This window comes from Orycteropus afer, unplaced genomic scaffold, assembly GCF_000298275.1.
Source record: "Orycteropus afer afer isolate SDZICR_OR568_19922 unplaced genomic scaffold, OryAfe1.0 scaffold00290, whole genome shotgun sequence".
NCBI lineage: Eukaryota > Metazoa > Chordata > Mammalia > Tubulidentata > Orycteropodidae > Orycteropus > Orycteropus afer.
In genome coordinates this window covers 2,845,327-2,862,048 of record NW_006921877.1, presented here as the reverse complement: position 1 = coordinate 2,862,048, position 16,722 = coordinate 2,845,327, and the positions used below count along the sequence as shown (strand labels likewise).

General features: G+C 35.5%; 1 protein-coding gene across 1 annotated transcript in view; it reads right to left on the bottom strand.

The window, feature by feature from the left end:
- Window positions 1–16,722, bottom strand: part of HORMAD1 (HORMA domain containing 1) — a 72,419-nt gene that overhangs the window by 4,887 nt on the left and 50,810 nt on the right. The window contains exons 10-12 of the mRNA XM_007950933.1: window positions 10,476–10,542; window positions 10,302–10,378; window positions 1,448–1,531 (exon numbers count right to left, since the gene is read on the bottom strand). Coding sequence (XP_007949124.1) covers window positions 1,448–1,531; window positions 10,302–10,378; window positions 10,476–10,542 — 228 coding nt within the window. The remainder of the gene's footprint in view (window positions 1–1,447; window positions 1,532–10,301; window positions 10,379–10,475; window positions 10,543–16,722) is intronic.

The following is a 16,722-nucleotide window of genomic DNA, read 5'->3' as shown; positions in this document are numbered from 1 at the left end:
GTGGTGGGAGCTTTGGGAGGGACGGTTGGTGAAAGGGCTGGAGGGAGGCAGCATGTCTGGCCTTGCAGTAATAGGCCTTGGGTTACTGCTGGTAATCTTGTCTTCCTCTTGTGAGATTAGAGGAGATCAGAACATGTGGCCTCCCTGCCGTTTTTGCACCTTCCATATATAAACCTTTCCTTTCCTTTTTGCAATAATGAAGTAATACAATATTTGTTCTTCTAATAACATATTTTTAATGCCTGCCTTCCTCCCTAAATCTAGTATAGGATATTTATCCTAAATAGAAGCTAGATAGTGAGAGCATTTTGCTGCTAGAGGTAGAAACTCTTGACATTCTTTTATTTCTTATTTTCATCTATATACTAGTTTGAATGCTGCCTTCTTGCCAGCTCTAACTTCATATTGAGAATGTAGAATAAAGGGCACACCTTACAATGCCATTATAATCAATAATACGTTAGCAAATGTTCAGCAACTAGCTGTCTGAGAAGAAAAAAAAAAAAACTTGATCTGACTAATCTGAAGCACTTGCTGATTTCATGTTAAATTCCAAGCTACCAACATGATGTCACTGAATGAGGAGTTGGGAAGAAATGCTAACAACTGGCTCTTACAATCTAGCTCCAGAAGAACACTGATAGTAATATTTTGGATGTAATATTTTATATATTTTACAGAATGCTCCTTCTTCACCCTTGAACCTTTCAGAATAATTTAAAGATCTAACATAACATATTAATTCATACCAGACACTAAAAGAAAATAGTGATTTTTTTTTTTGGTTTAAGAATGTAAGATTCAATCTATATGAGTCATATACAAAACATTACTTTCATAATATCTTATTTAAAAGATTATAATTTAAAAGATACAAAACATGGTGACATCTTGGCTAATATCCTAGGAAATTTCCTTGGGAATATGGATAATAGTGTCACTTTTCAAAGCCTTTCCAGCATTCCTCTCTTTACTATACTTCACTAAAATTCCTTTGTGCCTCCATGTAGTCTATTCAGACTTCTGTCCTAGCTCTTTATCACTGCTTGTTTATCCCCAGTTACTAAACAGCTAAAACCTAGAACTATATATTGTTGTTGTTGTTATGTGCCATCAAGTCAGACCCGACTCATAGCGACCCCTTCTTGGGTTTCCAAGGCAGTATCACTACGGAAGTAGATTGCCCCATCTTCCTTCCAGGGAGTGGCTGGTGGGTTTGAACCGCCAGCCTTCTGGTTAGCAATCAAGTGCCTTAGCCACTATGCTACCAGAGCTCCCGAACTATGTATTATTAGTTTATATTCCTAGCACCTAGTAGAGTTCCTGACATATAATACATGCTTAATAAATATTGGTTCAATAAGTGAAATATTAGAAAGCAAAATAAACTCATATGTGGGGGAACTTACAAGGTTAGAATAGAGAACAAACCTAAGGAAATACTTACCATCTTATTCTGAAAGATTTTTCCACTTCTTGTTTTGCTTTCAGACACATCAAGTTCTGAGGTTTTATTGACTAGCTGTTCAACCTAAAAAAAATCCAAGGCACAATAATTGGTCTCTATTCACCTGTAGCAAAAGAGGAAGAAGGAGAGTCAGGAAGAGGAGGAGGATATGGAATGTGTGTTAATGACCTTCATGAACAACTGCCTCCTTTTGCCATGAGACCAGAACTGGATAGTTCCCAGCTACCATTACTAGACTTTTTGATCAAAGGTTCCATAGAAGAATCCTGATCAAAAGGGGAAATGCAGAATAGAATTTCACATTCTCACGGACTCTAGGCTTTCTGGAGCCATGGAGGGTGGATGAACCTCTGAAACTGTGTCCTGAGATAGTCTTTAAACTTCAAACCAAAAATATCCCCTGTAGTAATCTTAAAATTAAACAAAAGTTAAGCTTAACTAGTTAAAAAAAAAAAAAAGGTTTGCCTTGAACATTTTGCTCTTTTTTAAGAATCGTTTATATGGGATGAAATTGAGTAAGCTAGCTCTGGGACCAGTGGAATGCAGGTGTTTGCGTGTGTGAAGCTGACTTGGGCAAAGGCAGCAGTAAGCCAGCCTGGGACCAGCAGAAGGTGGGTGTTTGCCCCCAGGAGCAGGCTGGGTAACTGAGCAGGGTGGGGGAGACCAGGAAATGGAACAGAGCAGTTTAGAACAGCTAGGGGAGACAAACTTGTCTGTCAGTTTGTGGTACTGTGGTGGCTTGAGTGTTGCTGTGAGGCTGGAGACTATGGCACCAGTTTCAAATGCCAGCAGGGTTACCCATGGTGGACAGGTTTCAGTGGAGCTTCCAGACTAAGATAGACTTTGAAAAAGGAAGAGGCCAGCCACTTCTCAAAGAATTGGCCAGTGAAAACACTCTCTGATCTCTTACTTATAAATACCAGTGAAACACTCTCTAATATATTACTGGAAAACTTAATGAATAGCCCTGAAATACTGTCTGATATAGTGCCGGAAAATGAGCCCCTCTGGTCAGAAGGTACTAAAAATACAAGTGGAGAAGAGCTGCCTCTTCAGAACAGAGCCGACCTTAATGATGTGGAGAGAGTAAAGCTTTTGGGACCCCCATTTGCTGATGTGGCATGTCTCAAGATGAGAAGAAACAGCTGTAAACATCCATGAATAACTGGAACATGGAATGTATGAAGTTTGAATCTAGGAAAATTGGAAGTTGTCAAAAATGAAATGGAACATGTAAAGATCGTTATCCTAGGTATTAGTGAGCTGAAACAGACTGCTTTGGGCATTTTGAATCAGACAGTTATATGATCTACTATGCCAGGAATGACAAATTGAAGAAGAATGGCATGGCAATCATCACAAAGCACGTTTCAAGATCTATCCTGAAGTACAATGCTGTCAGTGATAGGATAATATCCATATGCCTACAAGAATACCAGTTAATACTACTATAATTCAAACTTACACACCAATCATCAAAGCCAAAGATGAGGAAATTGAAGACTTTTTTTTTACCAATTTCTGCAGTTTGAAATTGACCAAACATGCAATCAACATGTGTTAATTATCACTGGTGACTGGAATGCAAAATTTGGAAACAAAGAAGAATTGTCAGTAGTTGGAAAATATGGCCTTGGGAATAGAAATAACACGAGATCGCATGATAGAATTTCTTCAACAACATAAATGGCGGCTATCCATGTGGACTTTGCCAGACAGGAATCAGATCGACTACATCTGTGCCAAAAGACAATGAAGAAGCTCAATATCTTTAGCCAAAACAAGACAGGAGCTGACTGTGGAACAGACCATCAACTGTTCATATTCACGTTCAAGTTGAAGCTGAAGACAATTAAAACAAGTCCACATGGGCCAAAATATGACCTTGATTATATCCCTCCTGAATGTAGAGATCATCTAAAGAACAGATTTGATGCGCTGAACACCAATGACCGAAAACCAGAGGGATTGTGGGATGACATCAAGAAAGCAAAAGGTCATTAAGAAGACAAAAAAGGAGGAAAAGACCAAAATGGATGTCAGAAGAGACTCTGAAACTTGTCCTTGAGTGGAGAGTAGCTAAAGCAGATGGAAGAATTGACAAGATAAAAGAGCTGAACAGAAGATATCAAAAAGCAGCTCGAGAAGACAAGTCAATTATTATAATGAAATGTGCAAAGACCTGGAGTTAGAAAACCAAAAGGAAAGAACACACTCGGCATTTTTCAAGCTGAAAGAACTGAGGAAAAAATTTAAGCCTCGAATTGTAATACTGAAAGATTCCATGGGCAATATGTTGAATGATGCAGGAAACATCAAAAGAAGATGGATGGAATACACAGAGTCATTTTACCAAAAAGAATTGGTAGATGGTCATCCATTTCAGGAGGTGGCATATGATCAAGAACCAATGGTACTCAAGGAAGAAGTTGAAGCTGCACTGAAGGAACTGGTGAAAAACAAGGCTCTGGGAACTGACAGAATATCCACTGAGATGTTTCAACAAATGGATGTTGTGCTGGAGGCACTCACTCGGCCATGGCAAGTGATTTGGAAGATACCTACCTGGCCAACTGACTGGAAGAGACCTATATTTGTACCAGTTCCAAAGAAAGGTGATCCCACAGAATGTGAAAACTATTGAACAGTATCCTTGATATCACACGTAAGTAAAATCTTACTGAAGATAATTCAAAAACGGTTGTAGTAGTATATTGACAGAGAACGTCCAGAAATGCAGGCTGGATTCAGAAGGGGATGTGGAGCAAGGGATATCATAGCTGATGTCAGATGGATCTTGGCTCAAAGCAAAGAATACCGGAAAGATGTGTACTTGTATTTTGTTGACTATGCAAAGGCATTCGATTGTGTGGATCATAACAAACTATGGATAACATCGAGAAGAATGGGAATTCCAGAACACTTAATTGAGGGTTCTCACGAAGAACCTGTACATAGATCAGGAGGCTGTTGTTCAAACAGAACAAGGGGATACTGCATGGTTTAAAATCATGAAGGAAGTGCATCCGGGTTGTATCCTTTCAACATACTTATTCAACCTGTGTGCTGGGCAAATACTCCGAGAAGCTGGACTATATGAAGAAGAATGTGGCATCAGGATTAGAGGAAGGCTCCTTAGCAACCTGAGATATGCAGATGACACAACTTTGCTTGCTGACAGTGAGGATGACTTAGAGCATTTACTGATGAAGGTTAAAGACTTCAGTCTGCAGTATGGATTACACTTCAATATAAAGAAAACAAAAATCCTCACAACTGGACCAATAAGCAGCATCACAATAGATGGAGAAAAGATTGAAGTTGTCAAAGACTTCATATTACTTGGTTCTACAATCAATGTCAATGGAAGCAACAGTCAAGAAATCAAAAGGCGTATTTCATTGGGCAACTCTGTCGCAAAAGACCTCTTTCAAATGCTGAAGAGCAAAGATATCTCCTTGAAGACTACGATGCACCTAACCCAAGCCATGGTCTTTTCAATCGCCTTATATGCATGTGAGAGCTGGACAATGAATAAGGAAGACCAAAGTAGAGTTGATGCTTTTGAGATATGGTGTCGGCAAAGAATGCTGAAAGTACTGTGGACTGCTAAAAGAACTAACAAATCTGTCATGTAAGAACTACAGCCAGAATGCGCCTTGGAGGCCAGAATGGCCAGACTTCATCTCACCTACTTTGGTCATGTTGTCAGAAGGGGCCATTCTCTGGAGAAGGATGTCATGCTTGGTAAAGTAGAGAGTCAATGAAAGAGGGGAAGGCCCTCAACAAGATGAATTGATACGGTGGCTGCAGTGAGGGGCTCAGGTATAGTAGAGATTGGGAAGCTGGCACAGAACCAGGAGTGTTTTGTTCTGTTGTACATAATGATGCTGAGAGTTGGAGATGACTCAATGGCACTTAACAACAACAACAGCTGGAAAGGTTAGAAAGGAACTTAGGGGGCAGGGAGTTTAGGTTCATGAGGGAGAAACAACTCAAAAACGAGGGTGAGAATGGTTACACAACTCGAAGAATATAATCAATGTTAATGAATTGTACATATAGAAATTATAGACTTGGTGTATATTGTGTTGTATATATTCTCATCTACAACAGTAACAAAATAAATAAAACTGAGGAAAAAAAAAAAAAAGAACAAAAAAGTCATGTAACATAAAAAGCCCCAAAGTAAAGATAGTAACACTGACACTATACACAGTTCACTGAACCATTCATTGTACCATTCACTAAACTGAGAGAGTCCCAAATGATCACCAGGCACTACCTTTCCAGAAGATAAGAACTTTAGTCTACTGCCATTTTAAGAAAGAGGCTTAGCAGAGGAAGTTGGACAATCATCAATCCCATTTTTTCCAAAATTAATTTTATTTAATTCTATTACTGCAAGATTTCATTGTATAATGGAAACTAATGTTAAACTCTGGTCCAAAGCAACAACAACAAAAGAATGTATTATATATTCCATTTGTAAATACAAAGTGAGGAATAAATAATTCCTAAGATTCTATCTCTGCCACTCGTCTGTCAATTTGTCATACTATGGTGGCTTGTATGTTGCTGTAAGGCTGGAGACTATGCCACTGGTATTTCAAATACCAGCAAGGTCACCTCTGGTGGATAGATGTCAGCAGAGCTTCCAGCCTAAGACAGACTCAGAAGAAGGAAGGGGCCATCCACTTCTCAAACAGTGAAAACTTTATGAATAGCAGTGAAACACTATCTGATATATTACTGGAAAACTTTATGAATAGCCCTGAAACACTGTATGATATAGTGCTGGAAGTTGAGCCCCTCAGGTCAGAAGGCACTTAAAATATGACTGGGGAAGGGCTGTCACCTCAAAGTAGAGTCAATCTTGATGTGGATAGAGTAAAGCTTTCAGGATGTCCTTTTGCTGATAGGGCATGACTCAAAATGGGAAGAAACAGCTGCAAACATTAATTAATAATCAGAATGTGGAATGTGTGAAGTATGAATCTAGGAAAATTGGAAGTTGTCAAAAATGAAATGGAATGCATAAAGATCAATATCCTAGGCATTAGTGAGCTGAAATGGACTGGTTTGGCCATTTTGAATCAGACAATTACATGATCTACTATGCCAGGAATGACAAATTGAAGAGGAATGACATGGCATTCATCATCACAAAGAATGTTGCAAGATCTATCCTGAAGAACAGTGCTGTCAGTGATATGATAATATCCATATGCCTACAAGGAAGATCAGTTAATACAGTTAATATTACTATTATTCACATTTACACACCAACCAGTAAGGCAAAAGATGAGGAAATTGAAGATTTTTACCAACTTCTGCAGTTTGAAATTGACCAAATGTGCAATCAAGATGTATTGATTATTACTGGTGACTGGAACACAAAAGTTGGAAACAAGGAAGAATCACTGGTAATTGGGAAATATGGTCTTGGTGATAGAAATGATGCCAGAGATTGCATGATAGAATTTTGCAAAACCAATGACTTATTCATTGCAAGTATCTTTCTTCAACAACATAAACGGTGGCTATACATGTGGACCACACCAGATAGAATACACAGGAATCAGATCCACTACATCCGTGGAAAGAGGTGATGGAGAACCTCAGTATCTTCAGCCAAAACAAGGCCAAGAACTAAGTATGGAACAGACCATCAACTGCTCATATACAACTTCAAGTTGAAGCAGAAGACAAAAGAAGTCCACAAGAGCCAAAATATGACCTTGATTCATCTGAATTTAGAGACTATCTGAAGAATAGATTTGATGCACTGAGCACTTGTTGTTTGTTATGTGCCGTCGAGTCGGCCCCGACTCATAGCGACCCCTCCTTGGGTTTCCGAGGCAGTATCACTACGGAAGTAGGATTGCCCAACCTTCCTTCCGGGGAGTGGCTGGTGGGTTTGAACCGCCAGCCGTCTGGTTAGCAGGCAAGTGTCTTAACCACTATGCTACCAGAGCACTGAGCACTAGTGACCAAAAACCAGAGGAACTGTGGGGTGACATCAAGAACATCATCCATGAAGCAAGCTTTAATGCCTTTTGGTTATTAAAAAGACAGGAAAGGAAGAAAAGACCAAAATGGATGTCAGAAGAGACTCTGAAACTTGTCCTTGAATGGAGAGTAGGTAAAGCAAATGGAAGAAATGACAAGATAAAAGAGCTGAACAGATTTCAAAGAGCACCTCAAGAAGATAAAGTCAGTTATTATAATGAAATGTGCCAAGACCTGGAGTTAGAGAACTAAAAGGGAAGAACACGCTCAGTCTTTCTCAAGCTGAAAGAACTGAAGAAAAAATTCAAGCTTTGAGTTGCAATATTGAAAGTTTCTATGGGCAAAATATTGAATGATGCAGGATACATCAAAAAAAGATGGAAGGAATACACAGATTCACTGTACCAAAAATAATTGGTTGATATTCATCCATTTCAGGAGGTGACATATGATCAAAAACCGATAATACGAAGGAAGAAGTCAAAGTTGCACTGAAGGAATTGGTGAAAAACAAGGCTTCAGGTATTGACAGAATACCCATTGAGATGTTTCAACAAATGGATGCTGCACTGGAGGCACTTACTCGTCTATGCCAAGACATTTGGAAGGCAGCTACCTGGCCAACTGACTGGAAGAGATCCATATTTGTACCCATTGCAAAGAAAGGTGATCCCACAGAATGTGGATATTATTGAACAATATCATTAATATCACACGCAAGTAAAATCTTGCTGAAGATAATTCAAAAATGGTTGTAGCAGCATATTGGTTTAAAATTAGGGTTGTATCCTTTCACCATACTTGTTCAATCTATGCTGAGCAAATAATCTGAGAAGCTTCTATATGAAGAAGGATGTGGCATCAGGACTGGAGGAAGATGACTCATTAACAGCCTGTGATATGCAGATGACAAAACCTTGTTTGTTGAAAGTGAAGATGACTTGAAGTGCTTACTGATGAAGCTTAAAGACTATGGTGTGCAGTATGTATTACACCTCAACATATGGATTAGATCTCATGTAAAGAAAATGAAAATCCTCACAACTGGACCAATGAGCAGCATTACAACAAATGGAGAAAAGACTGAAGTTGTCAAAGATTTCATATTACTTGGATCTATAGTTAACATCCATGGAAGCAGCAGTTAGGAAATCAGACATTATATTGCACTGGGCAAATCTGCTGCAAAAGACCTCTTTAAAATGTTGAAGAGCAAAGATGTAACTCTGAAGACTAAGGTGTGCTTAACTCAAACCATGGTATTTTCAATAGCCTCATAAGCATGAAAGCTGGACAATGAATAAGGAAGACCTAAGAAGAGTTGATACTTTTGTGTTGTGGTGTTGGTAAAGAATACTGAAAATACCATGGACTGCTGGAAGGATAACCAAATCAGTCCTGGAGGAAGCACAGCTGGTAAGCTCCTTGGAAGGAAGAATGGCCAGACTTCATCTCACCTACTTTGGTCATATTGTTAGAAGGGACCATTCCCTGGAGAAAGGATATCATGCTTGGTAAAGTGGACGTTCAATGAAAAATGGGAAGACCCTCAACAAGATGGATTGACACAGTAGCTGCAACGATGGGCTCAATATAACAAAGATTGTGAGGATGGTGCACGACCAAGCAGTATTCTGTTGTACATAGAGTCATTATGATTTGGAGCCCACTAGACAACACCTACTAACAAGAAGAAGATTCTATCCATCTCTGAAATTCTGGGATTCTATGAACAGCGTTAGGAGCTCTGGTGGCATAGTGCCTAAGGCACTTGACTGCTAACCAGAAGCGTGGCGGCGATTCAAACCTATCAGCCACTCCTCAGAAGGAAGGTTGGGCAATCTACTTCCATAGTGATAACCGCCTTGAAAACCCAAGGACGGGTTGCTATGAGTCAGGTCCAACTTGACGGCACATAACAACAACAACATGAACAGTGTTTAAGTTTAATACTAAGCAAATCCACCAGTAATATGTCCAAAACTTTTCAACATAATTGCCACATTTTGTTAGTAAAATGTATCCTAAATACATTGCTTTCTTCTGAATGACCTAGAATAAGAAACTCAGAGAAATAACTAAGCATGCATATAAGCAACAATCTTTCAAAAAACAAAACAAAACCAAAAAAACATAAAACCAACAAGTTAAAGGTAAAACAGACTGCTATGGGAAACAGGTTGTCAATTCCTCATAAAATCAAACAAAGAATTACCATATGACCCAGCAATTCCAATACCAGGTACATAGCCAAAAGAATGAAAGCAGGGACTCAAACAAATACTGGTACACCAAAGCTCACTGCAGTATTATTATTCCCAATAACTGAAAGGTGAAAACAACCCAAATGTCCATCAGTAGATGAACAGATAAACAAAATGTGGTATATACATAGAATGGAATATTATTCAGCTTTAAAAAGGAAAATGAAGTTCTGATTACATGTTATAACACAACATAGATGACCCTTCAAAACATTATGCTGTAAAGTCAGACACAAAAGGCTAAATATAGTATGATTCCATTTATATGAATTATCTAGACTGCTAATTTATAAAGACAGGAAATAGATTATAGCTTGTCAGGTTGTGGAAGGAAGGAATGAGGAGTTATTGCTTAATGGGTACAGAGTTTCTGTTTGGGGTGGTGAAAAACTTTTAGAGACAGTTAGTGATGGTTGCACAACAGTGTGAATGTAATGAATGCCACTGAATTGCATGCTTAACAATGGCTAAAATGGCAGATTTTATGTTATGTATATTTTACCACAATAAAAAATATATATGAAAAAAAGTAAAATAGAACTCTAAGATGTTTATACCTGAGAATAAGAAACTGAAAGATCTGGAATTTCTTTAGAACTCATAATTACATCTTCCTCACAAACTAAGTTTTGTTCTGTAAAAAAATAAAGAAAGAAAAGAAAAAAAAAATTAAGATGGTATAAAATTGAATTGGAAGTGAATTAACCTACCTTTCCATTAGCTTTTCTTACCTCCAAGTTCAGAAGATCCACAGTTTTTTTTTTGCTCTTCCATTTTACTTTCAGTGTCAAAATCATCCTACATAATTACATGAAGAAAAAAATGGACTCATTTCAAAAAGAAATTAAAACAATTGGGTGGAAGTATTTTTGAATAAAGGCTATAATATAGCACTACAACTACCTTAAGCTTGTTAGAAATAAGTGATCCAATAATTACTTTGAAACAGAACTGTGTGTCTGTATTTTTAAATTGTTTTAGTAAACTTATAGCCAGCCAAAATCCTGTCACGTAGAGCCATCCTGACAAAGAAGACCAGCCCCTGCAGAGGTGGTCAACCAAAAGCCTAGCACCTGCAACTCTGTAAATATTATCCAATCAAATATACCCAAGTGTATACCTCTACCCCCCAGTTGCAGTTTTTATAAACCATTGTATCTCCTGGGAACACTGTCAAAAGCTGTTGGCTCTGTTTCCCCATTTTGCAAACCTCTTTGCCATAATAAACACTGTTTTTACATTAAATAGGCTTGTAGTTTTTATTATAACAATTTTGGTGTCAGAAGCAGGGTTCAAAGGACAGCTTCTGCTAGCAGCTCCCTCTAGCCGTTCCTGGAGACTTAAGAAATTGGGCTTTGGACCCAGCTGAATTGTTTGGACATTCATTTTTCTATGGACCTTTGGGGGCTAGCTGGGTGAGACCTCTCATTTCTTAGATACTCCACCTTGTTGTGTCTGAAGTTCAACTGAGTTTTATCAATGGTTTCCCCCCCCCTCCCCATTATTGTTAATTTACTTTCATTTTTATTTGGTTTGGATTTGTTTTCCCTTTTCTTCCTGTTTTGGTTTCTGTCAGAGGTAATTCTACTTCTTAAATCTTGGGTTTTGTCAGGTAGGATAATTCTTTCAAAGGGCTCAGGGTCACCATAAGCTACAAAATGTTTGGGCACAGGCTGGGTACTTAAATGCTGTTAGGGCATCTGTCAGCAGAAACAACTGTGAAAGATGCCTGTGTGAGATTAATCTGGTCAGGAGATGGGCTACAGCACTAGGCTGACTACTGGAAGCATGCAGATACTCGTGTGCTCAGGCACACTCCCGAAAAAGCAAAACACCTTTGAACCCCCTCAGCGTTCCCCCAGTAGATATCATTGTGACTTTGAGAAAACTGAAATCAGTATTCCATTTGGCTGTTTTTGAGCTTTGAGCTACTGGAATGCCATTAGAGAAAATTGTCAAGGTTTTCTGCTCTCAAGTGCAGGTTGAAGTTATCTTCTTGCAAGCTCAGGTTTAAAATTTGAGACTTATAGACCTCAGAATCTCAAGTCTTTTTTGATTTATATCCCAAGATTATAACCAAAGGTAGTTCTCTGAACTGATTAGTGCACATATTTGGTCTAACAAGGAAACAGGTAAGAAATAATCCAAAATCTGAAAAGTACCTCTTAAAAACTCCCACACAAATTATAAGCAAGCATTATATAGTCTTAGCTACTTATTCTTTTTTTTAAGCTGATAATGTATTACTAAAGACAGTCTGAAAAATCAGTAGCTATTTCAAAGTACTTTTCAATTTAAAAAAATAGTATGTTTAAAATCTAAAATAAGAGACTAGGTCTGTAGCTGGCAGTATGAATTAAGTTTAAAAAGAATAAAACCAAAAGGTTCAACCTAAGAGCTCAAATCCTTGATAAGAAAGCCTAGATTTCTTCCTACCCAGATGCTGGTTTGAAGTTCCTGTTTAAAAGTAATTTAGGATTCCAGTGATCATTTTAAAAAAAGTGAGTCCCTATTTCCATTATTCTCTTTAAGAATTTTTTTGTTTAATGCTCACTTTTGGTCAAAGGATCTGAATAAAATCCTTCCATTTAAGAATATGGCAAATTAATAATCTAAGATGTAATTTTCTGCAAAGAATTACTGTATACACTTAAGAAACTGGGTTACTTATTTTATGTGGTATTGTATAAAGCTGATAAATTTATGTTGGTTTTTGTTTTGTTACATGTCTGAGTTTCCATATTGTTTTAATAAGCCATAACTAACATTTGCTGAGTTTTCTTGTCATAAGATAGTCTTTTAAGATAAAAAAGATGGCTTCTTGTAAGATAAGTTTTCAGCAGCTGCACAGAAAAAATTTTATACAAATCAATCTATTTAAAAAGTACACTGAAAAATTTTTTTCCAGATGACTACTTTTAAATGACATAACAAGGCCTTAAAAAATGACAAATTATTCTAAACTGCTTTTTAAAAATCTCATAAAACATGCAAAAACAGTTATAATAATGTAATAATTTATTACATCTGGATGGTATTACTAACTTAGATTATAATATCTTTTCAAAGCACTTACTCAGATTAGTGTAATGATAAATAAGCACTTATATAAATCAAAAAGTCTTAACATTCCTAGGAATTAATGAAAATAAATTTGTTCTGACCAAGATGAGTTTATTTCAATCTTACAAGCAAAACCTTTGTAAATAACTTACAGTAGCTATATTAAATATGTTTCATTTAAAAAACCCTAATTTTTATTAATAAGAAAAAAGACAACTAAACTGCTTACCCCAAAAATAAAATAATAATGGTTTGAATAAAAAATATAGATTACTTAAACAAACCTTACTTTAATAATAATTATGTTTTATAATATATAAGTTTAATTTCTAAAAATTTTATATAACCTACTGGTCTAAGAATTGAGTTAATAAATACTAATTTTAATTAGAATTACAGACTTATTTTTATGCCACAGGAAAAGAATACACACACACACACACACATTTTTAAATCTAGTAATAAGTATGCTCATTTTTTCAGTCACTCCAATGATTATACTACACAGAATATGTAATAAAAATAATTTTTTAAATGGTTATTAACAGAAAATGCACTTGATATAATTATGGTTTTTACCTGTCTGGTTAAAGTTTGCTAATTTATAAAATTACTAAGAGCTTTAAATGTCCAAACAGCAAAGAATCAAGTTTCTTGCTATTAAAATAACAAAATTCTCTTTAAATATTAGATTCAAAAGTTAATTTTATTCTTTGTGCAGTCTATTTTGAAAAGTAATGCTTCAACAAAATAAATTAGTAAATTAAAAAGATCTATAGAATATGTTTGGGAAAAAAACCCATAAAGTTTACTCAATTTTTATAGTCTTATTTTCTTGGTTTACTGTTGACTGCTTTCACTTACAACAAAAAAGTTATATTTTTTTGATATAAACTGCCTAAAAGGCAAAAAGTTCTGTATCGCTAAGTTTATACTTTCATGTCCTTGACTAAGAAACCAAGTCACAAGACTTTAGAAAAAGCTAAAGTTTACCTTTAAAATCTTTAATAACTCACCTATTGTTTCTGACTTGTAATGAGTGCTTATAAACTTTAAAACTTCATAAAAAGCCATAAAAGAACTGTTTTTGTTTTATTAAAAAAATACAAAAAGGTTTATTTACTATATTAAAAATTATATAGGACATGGTCTCAAGTCAAGAAAAATGTCAAATTTTCTTTAAGTTAAATTCTTATGTCAGTAATGTTTGTCCAGTATTGGACAACCAACACATAATATTATGTCAATTACTAACTTAATTGCAACTTCCCATCCCCTCAAATCTAATATAATCAAAATTAATAATTTAAACAGAAGAATACATATTGTTTCTCCTTGAGTTTTTATTACTATTCCAATGTTTAGTAATACAAGATATTATTATATATCTTGTTATATCCAAATGTTTAACATTATATTTTTAAATTATCTATACATTTAAAGCTTAAAAAAATAAGTCATTATATTTAGAAATATTTAAAGTTTTTATTGACTTTAGTTTTGTAGTACTTTTAAGATCTCAATCAGGTCTGATTTAAAAAAAATTATTGTTATAAGTTAACCATGGTCATTTTTAACTTTGTGATGTTCAGAAAAATTCTCCTTTACCATTCACTGAAAACAATGAACTAAAATGTATCAGCAAAAATGGATTCTATCAGACTAATAAAAAGGATTATAAAATTTCAAATGTGGATACCATGGATTAAACCAATTTCTAAAACTTTCATGAAAAATTAATAAAGTTTTCAAACTGCTGCTGATCCAAAGTTACATGGAACTAAAATAAACTACTAAGATTGAACAAACAAAAGGATTACTTTAAGGTTAATATAAAAATATTTTTAATATTCAGTGTTTCATTTTTAAATCTAAGAAACCTTTTTCCTTTCCTTTTTTTAAATACAAAAATCCATCATTCCAATAAATAATATATGTTAATTACAGGATATCCTATGGATTATGTCAAAGTCTGGACATAATATATTCAGAATAATTTAAATGATTCTGCCTGTGGACTCCAAAGAATAAATACTAAAGTCACAATGATAAAAGAAGAAAAAAAATATATTTCTTCAAAATCAAACAGGCCTTGATATCCTTACTATTACACAAAGAGGCCCCTATGCCATTATTGAAACTAATTGTTAATGTTAAATCTTAACAATCCCTTCTTTTCTTAACTGATATTATACTTTGTTTTAAAATCCTTCTAATTGTTTCTCTTATTCTAAAATACTGTATCTGCTATACTTAATTTCACTTTAAAAGAGCATTTTTCACAGGTTATCAAAGGCTTTAATGACCAAAAATCAAAATCCCAAAATCTGCCCAGAAGATTGTATACTGAAAAAAGACATAAATTGAAAGACTCCTAAAACAAATAAACAAATCTGTAGCCCCCCACTTGGTCTGTCCAACCCACAAAAAACTCAACTCAAATTCCAACAACCTGGAAATCAGAAGCAGATGACATCTGGAGCGGACAGCTTTTCCCAAGACTTCTGGACTGGGCCTGTATGGCTCCTAACTGAGCTGGACTTTACTTAAATAAGCTTTACTATTACTTGTTCCAAAGGTGCTCCGGTAGTACAGTGCCTAAGTCAGCTGACTGCTAACCAGCAGGTTAGTGGTTCAGACCCACCAGTGGCTCTACAGAAAGAGGATGGGGCAATTTACTTCCCTAAAGATTCACCTCCTTGGAAACCCAATGCGGACTCCTATGAGTTGGAATTGACTCGATAGCAGTGGGTTTGGTGGTTTTTTTTTTTTTGTTGTTGTTGTTGTTCTGAATGTTCCCATGCAAACATCAATATTGTTAGCAATTTACTATGTACTAAAACAACAACAACAAACAAACTCACTGCCATTGAGTTGATCTCGACTCATAGCGACCCCTCCTTGGGTTTCTGAGGCAGACTCTCTATGGAAGTAGATCGCCCAATCTTCCTTCCAAGGAGTGGCTGGTGGGCTGTGCTTGATAGTCTATTTATGCATAAACTTAGTGATACAAAACTTTTTGCCTTTTAGGCAGTTTATATAAAAAAAATATAACTTTTTTGTTGTAAGTGAAAGCAGTCAACAGTAAATAATGTCCAAATAGCAAAGAATTAAGTTCCTTGCTATTAAAATAGTTAGCAGTCAAATGCCTTAGGCACTATGCCACCAGAGTTCCTTTATGTACTAATAGCCATTCTTTTTATAATTGCCTTATTGATTGTACCATTTTAATATTATCCCTTGCTTTATCATTTTATTTTTCCCTACGATTGTTTTATCCCAATTATTATTTTGATAACTAACTTTAATACATTATGAAGTTAGTATGTACCATTACTAACACCTCTTGTTGCTCTTAGATAAATACCAAAATAATAATAATAATATATAAGTAAAATAAGGCATAAAGAAAATTTGCCAAAAATTACCTGGATCCATGTAAAAATACTAACAGGCCTAATAACTGGTTTAATATTTTTAGTTAATTACCCAACAACATCAACTCTTAAGTCAACTCTCTTGTAAAAACAGACTATACTTCTTCTTGTCATATTCTTTTGCCTAATTAAGTGTTTCTTCTACTATATTACCTGGCTCTACATCCTCGAACAAGACAATTTTCTCTAACATTTTAAATAATTTTCAAAAATTATTAGCTCTTGGCTGTGCTTTATAACTCAAAGTAAAAACAGGTTGGCATTATTATTTATTATTATGATTATAAAATGTTTACTCAAAGGAGGTTGATCTCACAGTTTAAAGGTCTCTCGTCTATAAAATTGTTCCTTCCCATTTGGCCTTGCTCTATTCATATCCCCAATATAAAGGATCACTGAAGAAAAGTATTCAAGCTATGACATGGTAAAGAGGCACAATTAAATAAATGGTACCCAACTATCATTTTTTTTTTTTTTT